Consider the following 18,777-nt stretch of genomic DNA (forward strand, 5'->3'; position numbering starts at 1 on the left):
AAAAGTGGGTCAGTTTCAGCAAAGGCAAATCAATTGGAAATAAATACACCATGAGATAAGTCTAACCTACCTATTTTGTTTGCTTGTAATCTATGTGTCAATTTTTTTTAATACATTGGATGCCAATTTGCATTCTGTGTACTTGAGAAACTTGAAATAATGATACACACTTTTATGCGAAATGAACTGAAAAACAAATTTTTAGACTTTTATTTCCCTTCTTATTGTTTCTTACTGAGCTGCTTGCATTTTTTACTTGGACTTGTCAGTCTTCAGGGGTCAACAGTTCTTATAATGAAAGCCGAGACTCTTGAATGTCCATTTTACCTCAGGAGCAGCCTTTTGTTTTTGAGGAAAACGCTGTTGCTCCTGTTGATACTAGTATGCATGTCATCCCAAAAGGTCTGGTTACAATTTAGTTTTAAAGAATTTGATGCTTTTGTTTTGACGAAGTTTTTCATTAATTTTTGTACATAAAGTAGTGGTATGCTGAAAAATCTGCCCTCTGGTTTCTCAAAAGTTTTCTTGCTCTGTTAAAAGGGGCTTCTGATTTTCTGCCTCATTCTCAGAGCACTTTAGAATTTCAGTCAGTGTCAGGTTTTTGACTGATCTTTTCTTTCTGAGGAGGCTGTATATATTTTTCTTTCCAGTAAACAATTCCCCAGCACTCTGTACCTTCCCTGGCTACCTATGCTTTCTGATCTGAAAAGGCCCCATGATGGAGCAGTTACCTCATGATGGCTTCCCCTGCGCTTGGCCACTTCAGAGGTAAGGTAAGAGTCATAAAAAGCCTGCACTCTGCTCATGGGAATTTCACCCCAATTCTCTCTTCACTTGGATACTTTTTCAAATACATTTTCTTTTCTCATTAATGGATGGTGAACATGTGGAAAGAATGTGGGAGGAATATTGGAGTATAAAGTACCCAAAATGGAATCGTACGTTCAATAGTTAAAATGCAGGTATGAGAGAGAGGATTTCAAAACAAAAATCCTCACAGCCAGCAGAGAGGGGATTGAGGGAATTATTATTACACATAAAAGGATGGGAATAAATAATATGTTTCAATTACTCATTACATCTAGGGTTTCTCATATATTTACTGGGTTCTGCTTTATGCTTAATAATGCTACTTGCTGCATATGTAATCTTTTATTTTTTTTCTAAAGAATTGTACAAATATTACTGATCCTCACAACAGCCCTGTGAGGTAGGTTAAGTAGATAACTTGAAGATATTCCAATGTTTACACATGTAAAGAGTGTATTAAAACAATCAAAGGACTTCTGAGGTGTAGAGGACATTTGTGTTGGGAAAGCAGGATAGCTAAATGGATATTTTGGGCTGTTTCTACGTTGCTCAGTCCATCATACCAGCCACTAAAGGAGATCTTCAGAAATGCAACTTGTAATTGCAAACAGTTTTCTCATGTGCTTGACCTTCTCTGGACCACAGTATGTGTTAACTTGTATAAAAGAACTTGAATTATGGAGCACATTTAAAGGTTATGGTGAACAACACATCTATTTCAGTCAGAGGGGCAAAGCCCTTGCATAATGTGAGTGGGAAAAGAATTATATGCAACTTACTTTCACAGCTTTACGTCGCTTGCATGATTCTGAATGATGTACATTATCCCCAAGAGAAGGGAGAAAGACACCTTTCTACCTTAATGGAATGCCAGCAATGAATGTTATTAAATGATATCCACTTTGACACATTAATGCAGAACCACACCCTCTTGTGGCTGTTCTTGTGTCTCCCTGTATACGTCTGTCCAGCCCAGAGAATGAAAGCTCCACACTTTCTGCAGAAAACATGAGTGCACAGTGTACTTCGGTGTTTTACACAGCAAACACATAGACACACCTGTATCCTTAAATATTTGAAGAGGTAGGTGTGCCATTCACTTTTATGTGTTTTGCTGCACAAAATGCCAGCAAACCTGCAAAAATAATTTTTTTTTGTGTTAAGCGGAGCTGCTGATCTGCTCTTGTTCTTCTACTGTAGCATATTGCCACAAACCATGCAAAATTACATCTTTTGTTGAGGGGGCGTTTCCCAATGAAGGCATAAAAGGTAAATAGGGCTGTTAATAAGCTGGTTGATAAATATTCCATCATCCAATGAGGCTTCACACTTGTTACATTGTAGGACAAACGCCTTTTCTAGAGAAACCCAATGCTTTTCAGCACATGGTAGTTAAACAGCATGGGCCTTAGCAGAGACACAAAATTAAGTGCGGCATTTTGAGGCTTTTGGAAATACACTAGACATTTAGAAAGAGCAGTAAGCTTAGTAGTATGACTTCAACTGACTTGTATTTAAGGAAATGAGATTAGAATTAAAGTTGGTTTGGGTATGCACTTTATTATTTAATGTTCATTTCTGGTCTTTACAAAACTCATAAGCCCTCTTCAGTTCAGGGGAGTGAATACAAAGGGGCTGCAGGGCCATTCTTAAGTTTTTTTACTTGTCGAAGCTCCCCTTGCAACTTAAGAACTGTGATCTTCCAAGAGTCTAAATCACAGGGTGAGCTTTCATGAGAAGCCTCTGAAACAACTGCAGCTAAACTTAAGAGTAACCAATGCTAGCAGGGCAAAAGTTAGGGAGAGAGTAAAAGCATGCCCCCTCTCTACTCACTACTCTGCTTTCATGCAGGTAATGGCTAAAGAGGGATATAGAGCGGATGACATCAAGTAGTAAGAGCACCATGGCTGTTTGCAAAGGAAGAGTGAGATCCCAGTTCTTATTGAAAATCAAACAGAAGGCTGCTTCGGTTATAAATTTTCTACAGGTCAAATCTTTTGACATCATAAGGCCACTTAAGAATAGCTAGAAAAGACAGAGGGCAGGTGATTTAATTAATCTTGGTACATTTGACCTGGAAGGGACTTCACTAAAGTACCTAGCCTGCATTTGATGAAAAAGTGGAAGAATGAAGTCTTGCACTGTCAGCACACTGATATTTGGTCCTGCTACCTGAGAGAGAGAAAGAGAACTAGCACAGAACTGTTTAATGTACTAATATGTGCCTTCCATTGTGTTCAGCTTTCTGCTCTTTACTTAATATAAAATTACCATTGATACAGAATAGTTGGTCTGTGTTTGCTTTTTCCTGTTATACCTTCTTAAGCTGGAAATCACCAGGCTCACAGTTGGTATGTTAGAATGCTCTGAAAAAGAAATAATTTTGTCTTACTCTTCCCCTGCTATGCTTTTCCTGCTAAAATTGCTGAGATGTGGGATAGTTCTTGCTTTATAGCATCAAACACAGAAAAGTGTAAAGGCGGGATAGAAAACCTGTGACCCGCCACTTGTTGGTGGACTCACAACTCCCATCAGTCCCAGCCATCATGGCCAGAGGATAATGGAGTTTAGCAGCAACTGGAGGGCCAACCCTGTTGTACAGATTATGCTTCGTCTTTAATCATTAAAACATCAGGATTTGGGGAGTTCTTTTATCAAGCTCCATCTTCCTCCAGAATTTAAGAATATACTATACCTACAAGATGCCTATGTTATAAACCTGGAAGACAGAGGTCGTTAATAGCTGTTTTGATTGCTTGCAACAAATGGTCGACTGGAAACCACAATATTGGAAATTAACGTGGAACATAATTTTAGAAGCACCAGGAAGATAGCAATGTAAGAGCAGTGTGTAGAAATGTGCTATCCAAATCCCACTATAAATGGCAAATAGAATTTAGTGTGTGAGAGTGTATTCAGCAGTGATATGCTTTCCATTTATAGAGCTTGATAACTTTGGCCATTGGAAACGATGCCTCTTGCAGAGGTGGAAGAGGACTGCTGGAAGATGTAGAGGAGCGTATACAATACTGTGAGAACATGGAGGGAGCAGGATTAGTGGCTCTCTCGCCAAATAGCAAATGCTGTTCCAGAAAGAATAAGTGATATATACCTCACTGCAGTACAATCCTGAGGATATAAAGTACAGTGGGAACCAGCTATAGGACAGTATTCCCTATTCATATTTTTATTTAAAAGCACACACAGGCTTCAGTTTCACAACCTGGAAGACCAACAGTTTATTATTTCTGCCGGAGTGTCTAGCTGTTTCTCGAGCAATGGAACCAGCGCTTTTCAAGTTAGATTGACTTATTAAAGTAGGCTTTGTGTAGAGTAGAACTGGAGTTTATATAAATTCTCAAATGAACTTTGGGAACATGACATAGGTTGGGATGTTTCATTTAATCTAAATATTTTCATTGTTTAGATATAGTTAACATGTTCATAAAATACGCATGCATGAGATACTTTCCAGAATACAGCTCCTGGACACATTGCTCTTTTTATACAATGCCACCCAGACTTATTTAATTCTGCTTTTGCGTTGTATGTCACCTTCAGGAAACTATAGTCATGATATCCTAGAAAGTGACACAACCTCTATTTCTCCGTTTTCAGTATTTTAGCTTTCTGAGGAGAACAAACACCTTGGTGTTATTAAATCACAGCGTTCAGTAGTATTTTTTCTGTAGTAACCTGTTACTGAACACATTACACTTCGTATTGTATGTCTCTCACGCTCACAGACTTTTTTAAAAAAATGTAATCATGAGGGCTAGAAACTCTTCTTAAAATTGTCCAAAACTGCCTAGTTTTTTAAGCCTTTGGCCATGTGAAATGGGAGCCACTGGCTTCAAAGTACTGAAAAATTAACTTAGAAGGTACAATACCTTGAGTATGGTCAGGAAAATGAAGATCAGATTAGTTTCTTCAGTCAATGAATACATGAAAATGAGTGGCACTGAGCAAGGCTATATCTTCTTAATTTAAGAATGTCCCTAAAATACATTGTAAATATTTAAGGCCATGTTCCTCTTACCACAGAGAAGAATTGAAGCACCTATATCTAAATAGTGTCCTATTCTTAAACACGCTTACTGGCCAAAATATTTATTATGGCCCCACAGTTCAGCAAGGAAATAGGAGGATTCTTTATATAACTGGAAAGCACTTAATTCAAAATTACATGAATACACTGCAACATATGGCCTACCGCAAGGGTAATACTGAAATACTAGCATGGGGAAGGGGCTGTTCAATACTTGGTTCCTTTTCAACCTTTACCTTAATACTGGAAAATATATAAATCATTTATATAACATTATGCAAAAGAAGGCACAGCCGGTTATAGTTTATACATGCATGGTGCATAATATGCAGAAATACAGGATTAAAAAGTTTCACATCCTTTAGATAATTGTCTTGAAATCTATTAAGAAAAGTACTTCATTAACAGTGTTCAACACTTGGAGAGCAAGGATATATAAAAAAATTATAACTCATTTTAATGCACAACAGATTCAGATAAAAAAAAACACTGTTTAAAAATGCTAAATAAACATCATACAAGTAGATCATTCATGTAATGAAAAGTGCAAACCATAGTAAAAGAGGGTTTCATGATGTCCTCCCAGTGTCACCAGAAAAATGAAACCCATCAGAATGGCTGTGTAAAATCCAGTTTATGAGTGAGTCCTTTAATTTGCTGAGACATCAGGATTTATGAGCATTTGGAGACAGGAGAACTGGAGAAGAAGTCCCATCCAAGCTGGGAATTGGCACTGGGATGTGACCATTGAGCAGAGTTGGAAACTGCAAAAGTGGAACAAATGAGAAATATTGTCTTTGAGATGTGCATTAAGGTTCAGTCCAGAGATAACACTAGCCTCTAAACCATAAATGCTTTTTTTTAAAGTTTACCAAATAATTTTAAGATGTATAGGCAACCTGTGCTCCCTTAAGCCACATGCAGCCCTTGGCCTAATTTCATGCAGATGGCAAGGAGTGGGGAAGGGAAAGGGGCATTGGAGAGAGAGAAGGGGAGTTCCATCCACTTTTAATTCCAGCCCACCTCTCATAGAAGCACAGCCTGCATCTTAACTGCAGCCCAAGCAGCCACCATTCTGGCACAGTCTTCATTGTTTCACCAGTGTAAATAGGGACACTTCCTTGAGTAGAAAGAGTGACTGTGGGAGCATGTGTACCCAAAAATAATGTGGCCGAAAGCTCTTCACCTTCATGCCGCTGTTCTAATTCTACTCCACAACTGACTGTCCTGTACTGTTTTAAAAGAAGCGAGGGTGTTGTTTTTGCTAAAGGTACACTGGAAAAACGTAATTGTCCTGTAATACGTTATAATCAACCAAGCATGTGAAATGGCAGGCTGTGCATGGGTTTAATTGCATGGGCATTAGAAACAAGATGCGACGACCCAAGTCAGATACTTAACTTCAGGAAACCCTCAGGGATAGGGGGCAGAAGAAGAAATGAACCTCCAGCAACTCATCCTAATAGGTTTTTGTAAATAGAGACATTTGGAACATACGCGTTCAGCCTTCCTGCAATTATGCAAAATGCTCTGATTTGCTTAATAAATTAATTCTGCAATCAATCATAGCTTTGTGTCTTTATTCCTTCACTTGCCGTGTCTTGTCAGAGTCCCAGCTCTTCAGAATGAGCTCTCTTTGTGTGTTTGTGCACTGCCTGACACGAAGGGTCCCAGATTCTTCCCTGGAACTGCTCAATTGCAACTATTGGGCAAATAATATGCAAAACAAACAATGGTATGGATTCTGGCTGCAAAGCAACATCAGCCAGTGGGATGTTTGAGATGAATTCCAGCCGTGCTTCCCTGCTATTGTTTTAGACCTTTATTGCAGAGTGAACTGCAGCTTTGAACAAGTCTCTCATTGCCCTAATTATACTGCAAGCTTTCAAACCTGGAGTAAGTTAATTACATTCCTCAAGAGGCTCTACCAATTAACCTGATCCAGTGAAGTAAGCTGGATGCAGGACTCTCCTCGCCCATCTGCTGGGAAACAGAAGTTGTTTTACCGGTATGCCAACTTAAGAGAAATAGTTTCACCAGTCCAACTCCTTTGGCTTGTGTGCCAGAGTAGCGTGTCTTAATTTTCTGTAACAGCACCTGCATTCCCCACCCCATGCATAAGCTTCTTGAAGTCACCTGAGCAGCATTTGTCACTTTACAACCCTTTTTTGTAAACCAAAGCACACTATCGGCTTAAGCTTTATAAATAAAGTATGTCCTCAAAAGGTGATCATAAGGAAAACCTTGAAAAAAGGTAAAGCGAGCTTACTTGGAGTGTTGATATCTGCCCCCCCATCTCTCCCCCCCCTCTATATATATATATTTGGAAGGAGACAATCTGCATCCTATGTGTAGACAAAATTTGTTTTGTAACCCCTGCCCGGAATGTTAGTTGAGATTTCAGCACTCTGCCCATTCACATATTATTCCGGATACAAAACTTGCTCTCACAATATGCAGTGCTGTACTTTGCCCTCAAAGCACCCTTGATCAGGAAAGATGGAAGTGAGCGCAGTGAGCCCTTTAAAGAAAGAAACAAGTCAAATCCTTGGTGAGTTAGATCAGGTTCAGGCTCAGCGGCTGTTGCTACTTCTTATTTGGTTCTTGGGAAGAACACTTTTCCTATGCTAACAGATTTGTCATCTTGGCCTTTCTCTGAACCACACGTTAGTCAAATCAGGGCCCTTGATGTGACGGATCTGGATCCCCTTTTCACTTCCAGTTACCACTAAAAGGTGCTGGATGCACTTGGCTCTCACTACAGGGCAAGTCGTGGGTGCTTCTGTCTGATCCTAACTGGATGGCTCTAATCAAGTGTGCAAAATTAGGAAATGCTAAAAATAAGGGAGTTCGTGTGAGGTGAAAGAGAGCCCTAGGAGGACTGCTGCAAAGCAGGTTGTGTTCTAAGTCAGAACAGTTGCTGAAGCTTAGTGAGGATATATGGGGAGTTGGATATTTGGGGTTTTCAGGACTCTAGTTCTTGAAGCTGTGCTGCACAAGTTGGGGTCCATCCCTAGATTTTGGTGGCAAGTATCTTCTTCCAAATGCTCTATATCTAGTGTTGTATATACTCCAAACTTTTTCCCTCTCTCCCTCTCCTTTTGTGTGCATTTTAGTCAGGATCAAGCCTGTATACAACGACGATATACAAAACACTGGACTATTTCACATAATGCATTACAGTATATACTAGATATGAATCTGGTTTGCACAAGGTGCATTGTATATCGACAACCTGGGAACAGCCCACAACTCCTTCCCTGCAACACCTTCTCCCCAACTTCCATTTCTGCTTAAACACTACCCAGTGTCACTTAGGGTGTGTGTGGTTTCTTTTCACCCCTCCTGAGTGCACACACTCAGCATAAAAGCATTTAATAGGACAAAGAGGGAATTTATACTTGGTGGGAATGCCTTGAGCACACCAATTTGTACAAGCACACAATTGTTATTGGAATGAAAGAATGCAAGCATGTTTGCCTGGCTGTAGTAGGCAACAACAACAAAAAGAATATTAAAGCCACCAGTTTTTAGAGACGTTTGCAACAGGACTCTGACCTGAACATGAGAAGCAGGTATATTGCAACCAGATACCCGTATTTCAGCACAAATCCTTCTCTTCTTTGTATGAAAAAATCCTTAAACCCAGGAATGCAGATGGGAATGCAAGGTAGCACAACACAAACTTGAATATTTGCAGATAGCATACCACAGCACTGCTGCTACAGAGGTTTAATAAAAAGCCTACAGTTCTTATAGGCTGCATTTACAGACACACATTGAAGTGCCCTGTGTGGCAGGAATTTGGTGATCTCAGCCCCCACTCACTTCAACGGCATGGTAACCCTGCAGTTACATCTTCCTTGCTTGCTCCAGGTGCTTCCCTGACATAAATTTACTCCTTCCTGTTATTGGTAAGTGTAGTTTTCCTGCGTCAGCCAAGGAAGCCAAATTCCAGGTGATGGTGCTAACATTTTCATACCCAGTATAATTTCTCCCTTTTTAAAATAGGGACTGAAAAAACCCCATGATACTGTACTCATGGAGCCAAGATGCCCCTGCGATCATGCACGCTTTTTCTACATTTTTAATCCTTGTGATTTTAAACTGTTCTTGCAGCTTCCCTTAACACAGCCTGAGATAGGGCATGCTAATCCTCTTGAGAAATCTTAATATTTTGTGGGGGGTTTCTATTTTCCCATGCACAGCTAAGTTTTGACGTACAGTCTCTTTGACATATTTTGGCTGAAACATCAGAGCTGCCAAAAAAACATAAGAGAAGCCTGCAGGATTCGGCCAATGGCCCACCCAGTTCAGCACTGTGTGGCCAACTGGTATACAGAAGCATACTACCTCTGACAGTGGAAGCAGAACAAAACCACCATGGCCAGCAGCTACCATGCTTGCATGAATTTGTCTACTGTTTCAGAGCCATCTGAGTGGGTGGCCATCACTGCCTCCTGTGGGCAGTGCGAAGAAGTACTTTTTTTCATCTGCCCTGAATCCTCCAGCATTTCGCTTTGTTGTATCTCTGTATGCATAATTTTACACATTTCTATTGGTGTCCCTTTTTGCTCATCTTTTCTCTAAACTAAAAAAGCCCTATACCGCTGTTGTTATCTTTCCTCCTAGGGGAGTTGCTCTATCTCCTTAGTCATTTTGGTTGGCCTTTTCTGAACCTCTTTCTGAGTTGAGGCGACCAGAACAGCACACGGTGTATTCCAAATGCAGCTGCATCATAGCTTTGTATAATGGCATTATGATATTGGCAATTTTGTTTTCAATTCCTTTCCTAATGATCCCTAGCAAGGATTTTTGCCTTTTTCATAGGTGCCGCGCACTGGGTCAACATCAAGGTATCATCAAGGTGTCTGGCACGTGTGTTTTCACTAACTGTGACAGAGGGGGGACTTAGAATAAAAATAAATTGAGAGTTGGGACCACGAGGATCATCTGGTCCAAATCCCTGCAATTCAGGAATCTTTTGCCTAACGTGGGGCTCGACCCCACAACCCTGAGATTAAGAGTCTCATGTGCTACCAACTGAGCTATCTTGGCTTATAATTATCAACCGAAGCCACCTCTGCTGCTGCCCTAGTGATAGCAATCGCCTGCCCCTTTAGGAGGCTGACTCCAGAGAAGCAGTAAACCTCCCTCAGTGCAATGTGTAAAGTTCCTGCCTTTTGGCATCTCCATTGCTTTGTCTCTCACCCTGTTACTGAAGCTCCTTTCCTGAGAGAAGGTATTGTTTTTGCACATCTAATGTTATCTCTTTTCAGAATGGAAATGCCTCCGCCCCCAGCCACAACAAGGTTCCTTTGGCTACCTGGCTAGAAAGCGCCGCCTCAGAGAGCAGAGTCATTGCTCCAACCTACCTGGAACAGGGTGTTTGGTCCTTGCAGCCTGGCAGGACTCAAAGGAGCGACGGGGCTGAGGCTGCTCCAGAAGTGAATGCTAGAAAGCAAGGGACTCGGGGTCAACAGCAATCCATTTGGGGTCTGCAAGACAAAAGACACACGGCGTGTGTTCCGACGTTCATCTACTCTTTGGCTTAGCCATGTCTTGACTCACATTGCCCGGCTGAATGTTACAGGAGGCCCTCCTCGTTGCTTCGCCCCATAGCTTTTTTTCAGAGAGATGTTTTGTGCTTAGAAACTGTTTTCCTTTCTGAACCTCAAGATTTTAAACATTAGCATTTTAACAGGGATTTGGTGTAAGAATTGTCATTGCATGTACTGTGCTTACTCTGGGTGAGCTCCCATGCAACTTCTTTCTAGCTGCATCTTCTTGGAAAGGGGAACTATGAGCAGAAAATGATGGAGAAAGAGGGTCCAAATATGCCCTTCTCCACACAAAAGGGCTGTTCTACATCTCACACTGTGATCCAAAGCTGTGTGTGTGTAAGCAAAAACACATGAACTGCCATAGAATCTGCCTATTATCACACTGTGTGGACGCCTAAGCATTTGCAGGACACTCCTCGTGTCAGTTCCCCTTAGGGGAAGGGGCCATACCTCAGCGGCAGAACAACTGCTCTGCATGCATCAGGTCATGGGTTCAATTCCAGCCGCCTCCAGCTAAGGCTGGGGAAAGTTGTCTCTCAAACCCAGGAGAGGCAATGTCAGTCACCATAGGCAAAATTGATGTAGATGGACCGCTGGCCTGACTTGGTATACGGCAGCTTCCCATGTTTGCAATCCTTTGGGTCTAGCTTTACCATGCTAGTCCAAAGCACTGAGCAAAACCAATGTACTCTGCATATTCTATAGCCACTTTTAAGTGCGAACACATGAAAAAACAACTAGAATACGAAAGCTGTACAGGTCTAAACTAAGTCAGCCCTTGCTCCAGAATACATGACAAAAATCACTACTGTTTAGTTCATTTTTGCTTTTTGGCCATGGCAGAATCTCTATGCTGATGTTGTTGGTATTATTATTATTATTATTATTATTATTATTATTATTAATTACCTTTGAGCATAACACTCTCCTTTCCTCTGCTTGTTTACTCTGCAAGTTATTTTGTTTATTAACACTTCAAGTCAATGTTGCTGAACGTTTCCCTTGTAGGATATGACATCACTCTAGAGCAAAGTACCTCTTTTCTTAATAAGGAAGCAGTTTCACTGCCTCATCGTGCTCAGTTTTGTTTTGCCACAATCACATGATACATCTGCCCAGCTGACAATGAGAAGGCACTTTGTTTTCTAACAGAGAAGGTAAAAAAAAGTATGAATGTTGCTTTTCTCCCCCCATGCTGCATATATTCTGGACAGCTCCATACTGACTATCACATGATGAGGGATTTAGCTTGGACCCTTAAGAATATGCTCTACCACTGAACTATGGTTCTTCCTCATTGCTTGCCATCATTAGCTCACATGGAGCAAAATAAATTACCGTAGTACTTGCAATGATCCACAAATGTATATTTAGGTGGAAGTTACCAAACTAAGGCAACAAAAATTTCCATAAATATCAGACATTGTTCTCACTTTTAATCTTTGAAGAAGAGTAGAAGTGGACATAATTATATATCATAAATGTTATATTTACCATAAAATGTATATTTACTGTAGGATGACAGAATAAGACCCCACAGAATGCAACTTTCAAATCTCCTAGCCACTGGGACTTACTCCCCAAGAAAGTGGATAGGGTTGCCACTTTACAGCTACAACTACAAAAAGCCAAGTGATGCCTTAAATATTGGCACATTTATTACAGCAAGTTTTCATGGACTAGAGTCCATTTCAAAGCTTATGCCACAATTTATGAACTGGCATTTAACATGCTGGAAGACTGATGCTTTTGCTGCAACAGACCAACCCAGCCATCCTGCTGAAGCTTCCTGCACAATCATGTGCATGTTTCCGCCAAGGTGCATTTTGTTGAATTCCATGGAACATGCGCCCAGGTTAGTAGTTTGTAGCCCAAATCTACCTAGCTAGGCCTGTGTCGATTTTCAGATGCTATTTTCAGCAGCATGACTCATGAATGAATAAATCTGAGATTTCTTTTGCAAGCAGCCCACAGCTCAGAAAGCAACTGTCAGGTCATTTATTTTTAAAAGAACTGCAAAGTCTCAGGCTTTCATACCCAAAATAACTAGGTTTCCTTTTTTAGCATCATAGACCGAGTTGATCGCTGCTTAGTGTTAACTGTTCTACCACATGTCTTTTGGCTAAGCTCTGCTCCCTCATCAGCACAATGTCGGAATCCTATTGTTCTATACAAGGCTTGAGCAAAGAGCATTTTTTAAGCCAGGCTTCTCTACTCTGGCGCCATCCAGATGTTTTGGGCTACAATTCCCATCTGTCCCAGCCAAACGGCTTTAACCCCAAAAGAGGTAGATTTGGAATGTGATGGGCTAACATCCCAGCCAGGTTATTATGTGTTTTAACACTTAAAGAATAGATGCTTTAAGGTGCAGTGTCTGTGTTCCCTGCAGAGTTAGTTTGTCCGACATTTTAGAGTATTAATAAGGTTTGTTTTTTAAAACTAGACAGAGACACCTTTTCATCAAACCAGAAAAGGTCATCAAAATAAAAGTGTCTTCAGTTATTTCCAGAAAGGACCAGGCTGTACATATCTTCATACTTAAAAGAATGCTGCTTTAAAATACATGTTCACCTTACCATGTTAAAATAGTTGTTTCTGAGCTGCTGCTGGACTAACACACGACTTTTGCAAGATGGCAGCAAAGGAAGAGAAGGACTGCAACTGATTTCCATCAACAACCTCCCAAAGACAACAAAGAGAGCGCCCAGTTCTCACTAGCACGATGTGTACCTTTCAGTGCTAGTGTAGAGCACCAACCTTCTGTTGTTACCAAATGGCTAATGTAAGCAGATGATGCCTGGGATTCAGTGACAGAGGATTCCAGACTTAAAGCCCATCTGATGCTTAATGCAAAAGGGAGAGACAGTTGCATAGACACTCATTCTGCCCTTAAGGAGTCAGCCTTTTTTACTCTGAATACCGCAAAACCACTTTATGATTAAAGAAAACAGCTTGACCTAAACATGTCATTTCATATTTTGTTTGAGAAAGGCCACGGTGCCAGCAAACTACAAAATGTAATTAAGCTGCTAACGGTCTATCCCACTCTAAGGTTATGATTGCTGACTAGCTTTGAAAAGGGCGGGGGGACGGACAGTCTGGCCTCTTGTTCATGGAAGCATCCAGATTTCCTGGCATCTAAAGTGTCCACTTTCTTAGAAGGCTTTTTTCAAGCCTAATTGTTGTGGAGGGGTGTGATCTCTTGCTTCCCAGCTGCACTCTCCAGCAAGATCAACACACCCACCCAAGATTTGGCTTGAAGAAAAGCAAAAGCCTAACTGAGAGCAGATGGGCAATAGTGGGTTTACATGTATTTGACTGCTCTCTTGCTCGCTCGCTCTGTTTTTGTGTGTGTGTGTGCAGTCCCCCCAACAGCATCTCCACTTTGCAAATGTGCCCATAAGCCCCAATGCTATGCAAGATTTGTCATGGGGAACATGCGCATAGGTTTCTAGCAGATAGTGTTGAGTTAAGTGTTGAGTTATCCATCCTGGAAAGCTGTTAATGCAAGGATGAAATTTACATGGAAGGCAGAGCATTACTGAGATGGGTCTTCTCAGTGGTGGTGCCCCTATTTGAACACCCTTCCCACAAAGATTTGGGAGGTGCCTAAACTACAGTCATTCAGATTAGGATGGTTTCATTTCCCCAGTGGTTTTTTATTTTATTTTATTTATTTATTTATTTAACTACTGTCGTTCAGGTTAAGACCTTTTCATTTCCCCAGTGTTTGATGGATGGATGGATTGATTGATTACATTTGCATGCCACTTTTATCTTCCAAGGATCTCAAGGTGGTGTACATGGTTCTCCCCACCCCAATTTCATCCATACAACAACCCTGTGAGGCAGCTTAAGGGAAGAGTGTGAGCTTCATGGCTGAGTGGGGATTCAAACCGTGGTTTCCTAGGTCATAGTCCAAAACTCTAACCATTATGCCACACTGCCTCTCTTTCAATTTCGCCTATGCTGATGTATTACCGCTTTTACATATTTTACTGACTGATGCTCTCCTGATTTTCACTCCTGCTGTATTTGTTTTATTTGTAATAGCTGCTTTTTTAAAAAAGTAACTTGATTGTATTTTTAATCTAAGGGACATTTTAATAGAAAAAGGACTCATACATTCTTAATAAACTACAAGCTGCTTTTTTTCTTTCTATCCTTGGGGGGGAAAGGCACGCTTTTCCCCAAGCGCACGCTATGGGCATCACTAAAAGGAACTCAGTTGGCAATCCTCTACACGGAGGAATAATAAGTCCCACTACACTCAGCAGAGCTTACTTCTAAGTAAACATGAATAGGATTCCCCTGTCAAAGCCTTACCTGGGCAGTGAAGAAAGCAGGAGTCAGGGATCCTGAGGGGAGTGCTGGGCTGTTGAGGGCAATGGAGCCGAGGTCAGTGCTTGAAAGAACGATTGGAGGTGCCGAGATCTCCAAACCTTTGGGTTTCTTAGCCTTTGGGGGAAGAGAAGGAGATTTTGCCTTGGATCCTGACGAGAGGTTCAGTGGCTCGAGAGAATCAGAATCCTGGCAACTGGACTCCAAAAAGATGCTTCTGTGTTCTGAAGGGAGGGGTGAGTTCGGAGACAGAGACGGCGACCGGGAGGAAGATGGCGAAGCCGACGAGATGCTGGCAACATTGGGCAACATTAATGAGGATATTTTTGCAGAGACAGAGGATGCTAAAAAAGCAGAAGCAGCGGCTGCCTCGGATGTTGATGGCAGGGACACTATGGGCCTCATGACTTGCTTGTCTGATTTGTTTGTCACAAACCTTATAACAGTTCGGACTTCTTCCAGAGGGGTGGGCCCCTCCAGCTTCTCCTCCTCCAGCTTCTCTGTTTTGATCTGCTTGAGAGTTTCTGGCTGGTTTTGCAGGGAGTTGATGGTGAAAGAGGAGTACAACCCCGAATGGATATACTCATTACGGCTTGCGCCTTTCAGGGCCGCCAAGCCATGCTTGTGTTGCTCTCTACCTTCAAGAGGCATCTTGCAGTCGCTGTCCTGCAGCAAAAGGCTCTCCCTGCTGATTTCCACAGCATGAGGATCCATCTTTAAAATGTCAGGGAATGACACAAACTTGTACACAAACTTCTGCCCAATCACCTTCTTGATGATGTTCTGCATTAAACAGCAAACCAAGTGTGACATTTGTTAGTATTTTCACAAAGTAGCTCAGTGAACAGCATCTCCTCTACGAGGCAGGAGGCTGCAGGTTTGATTCCTGGCATTTCAAGTTAAAAAAATCAGGTAGCCTGTGGGTTTACTTGGGCCTGGCGTGGTTACTTAGGCCACAAGTCCATTTCCCCCAAACCATGCCCACCTGTGTCATACCTGAAGCCCCTTGTGATGTCAGATGAGAGGCAGGTGGCGATACGGCTGCCAATGACCAACTGGGAGCCTTTAAGCGCACTCGTAAATATGCACTGGCAAGGGAAGTTTTGCTGTCCCTGCTGATCAGCTGATCAGGAGGCCAGCTGGGATTGGCTGCTTGTGGGGACTTCAGAGCACTCCATCACCAGACATCATTGTGACATCAGGTGACTGACAGGTGGGCAGCCCCCACCCACCTGTCAAATTTGGCCTGCAAGTGCTAGAGGAGATAAGATCTGGCCCTGAGGTAACAGGGGATGAGAAAGACCCTCAGCCTGAGAAGCTGGAGAGCCACCGCCAGTTGGAGTAGTCAATTCTGGGTCCGACAGACTAATAGTCTGACACTCTATAAAGGCAACTGCCTAACATAATATAATATGTGCAATCTGATTGACAATGCTTCCTCCTTATAAACTGTCTGTAGGCTGCCCTGCCTTTAGGTGGCAGTTTGCTGGGGAATTTACTGCTGCCCTGTTTTTGACATTTTGAGGGGGTTGCTTTTTGCATTTAGGCAAGGAAAATGATGCGTTTGGGTTTTAGTTTTTTTTAAAAAATTAAAACTTTAAAATATATTATTGATAATATATGGCTGGCTGAAATCTTTGTAAGTAAGTGGTATTTTACTGTCTGAATTTTCTACTCGTGTTAACTTTTTGTGAGCAGCCTTGGGGGGCTCTTTCTAGCCAAAAGGCAGCACTCCAACTTTAATAAGCATATTACTACTCATTGCTTTCTTGTTTAAGCACTGCACAAATAGAATTTTTAAAATTACCTTGTCATAGTAGTATCTCAGCGCTCTGCTCAGTTTGTCGTAATTCATGTTAGTTTTGTTTTTTCTGAGTCCCCACAGCTTAGCCACTTCTTCTGCCTTAAGTAGCTTAAATTCACCATCATTAGATGTCCAACAAATTAGGTGCTCATGTTTCTGATCGAGAAGCAACTGCAACAGGAACTGCCACAATGTGATTGCACTCTCCATGCCTGCAATGGAAAGAAAAAAGGGGGGAGACAATGTAAACATTGCCTAACCTGCTCATCTTAGTTTCGACCACAACACTTATGTAGGATCATATACGCAATTATACGTGCTACAGGAAAGTACAAAATTAAAAAAGTATAAAATACTGAAGAAAACACATTTTAAAATATCCCATTAAACCCTATTGTAAAATTATTCTGTAAAAATTATCATTTTTTGCTAATCCTGTAGTATAATATTCCAGAGAGAGAGAGAAATATTCTTGCCTAAACCCAGCAAAGAGTGAAGCCCATTGATTTCAGTGGGCTTTGGCATTATTCCATGCTGGATTGAGGCATCCTTTTTAAAATATCATTTTTCACATTTAGCATATACTGAGATACATCTTATTCTGAATATCAAATGTCCCAAGGATTTTCCAATGAGCTACCATTTTTGCACAATGGCCCATTGTTCTCTCTCCCCCCCTCTCTTACCTCTGTAATAGTCAATGGGATCCAGGCTGCCATTGCATGGTCTTTCTCTCTCTCCCTCTCTAAGCGTAGACACAAAGGGACTGCCTAACACTAATCTTATTTCTGTCCTGACTGTGTTCAGAATACTATTGTAATTCTGGGGTTTTCATTTTCCTGCTGTTGCTTTTGTATAAAGTTGATAGTGGAAGCAAAATATACTATGGCGATAGAGAACATCCAAGTTACAGTGATCTTGTAAAAATGGACTGGTGTCAACACACGTGTACATGGACAGAGTACAGCTTTCCTGGGACAAATACATGTCTGAATACACCCTGTACACATAAAAGTGAAAAGGCCACAGATTGTTTCCAGAACTTCTCACAGTTTACTTTGTTTAGAAAATGCTGGGCTTATGTTCGCTGAGTTCTGAGCTGGATATTGTTGTAATATGTCTTTTTCATAGCCTCTCTTCCTTTTTGCTATTACATTTTTGGGACTACACCCTTCACACCTGGGCAGAGAGATACACATGCCCATCATCTCAGTGCTAAGACTTAAGGCATTTCTCAAGTCTAAGCAAACAGTTTGAACCGTGATAGGAAAATAACTCTTTTTCATTGTTATTTTTATTTTTAAAAACGATAAAGAATTATGCAATATTATAGTTTAACTTAGGATCTTCAGTACATTGATGCTGCACCTTGTTATAACCTTATAATATTTTATTTATTTAAAACATGTACACACTACCCTTCATCCGATTTGGATTCCAGGCTGGTATACAACTAGACCTCATATTACAATATCAAACGATAACAGGAAGACAGCAAATAAGAGCAAAACTAGGAATTACAGCAACCTGAAATGTATTGCCAAATAAAAATGTTTTGCCTTGCACTGAAAAGATTGCTAAGGTTTTATTTATATGTATTCGCTTGCTTTCATTTTGTAGACGGGTGGAATGGCTTGACCTAGCCGGAACCATATTGTGCTTCGGTAATAATAATAATAATAATAATAATAATAATAATAATAATTTATTATTTGTACCCCGCCCATCTGGCTGGGTCTCCCCAGCCACTCTGGGCGGCTTCCATAAAAACCAAAAATACACTAAAATATCACAGATTAAAAACTTCCCTAAACAGGGCTGCCTTAAGATGTCTTCTGAATGTCAGGTAGTTATTTATTGCTTTGACATCTGATGGGAAGGCGTTCCACAGGGCAGGCGCCACGACCGAGAAGGCCCTCTGCCTGGTTCCCTGTAGCTTTGCTTCTCGCAATGAAGGAACCGCCAGAAGGCCCTCGGCGCTGGACCTCAGCGTCCGGGCAGAACGATGGGGGTGGAGACGCTCCTTCAGGTATACTGGGCCAAGGCCGTTTAGGGCTTTAAAGGTCAACACCAGCACTTTGAATTGTGCTCGGAAACGTACTGGGAGCCAATGTAGGTCTTTCAAGACCGGTGTTATGTGGTCTCGGCGGCCGCCCCCAGTCACCAGTCTAGCTGCCGCATTCTGGATTAGTTGTAGTTTCCGAGTCACC

At 41.4% G+C, this 18,777-nt stretch overlaps 1 protein-coding gene across 1 annotated transcript in view; it reads right to left on the reverse strand.

The window, feature by feature from the left end:
* Positions 1-1,137: 1,137 nt before the first annotated feature.
* Positions 1,138-18,777, reverse strand: part of ELK3 (ETS transcription factor ELK3) — a 53,782-nt gene continuing 36,142 nt past the window's right edge. The window contains exons 2-5 of the mRNA XM_079991936.1: positions 16,571-16,779; positions 14,749-15,546; positions 10,234-10,356; positions 1,138-5,622 (exon numbers count right to left, since the gene is read on the reverse strand). Of these exons, the coding sequence (XP_079848062.1) occupies positions 5,524-5,622; positions 10,234-10,356; positions 14,749-15,546; positions 16,571-16,777 (1,227 nt within the window). The 5' untranslated portion in view covers positions 16,778-16,779 and the 3' untranslated portion in view covers positions 1,138-5,523. The remainder of the gene's footprint in view (positions 5,623-10,233; positions 10,357-14,748; positions 15,547-16,570; positions 16,780-18,777) is intronic.

Source organism: Podarcis cretensis (assembly GCF_951804945.1).
Source record: "Podarcis cretensis genome assembly, chromosome: 10".
NCBI classification, from domain to species: domain Eukaryota; kingdom Metazoa; phylum Chordata; class Lepidosauria; order Squamata; family Lacertidae; genus Podarcis; species Podarcis cretensis.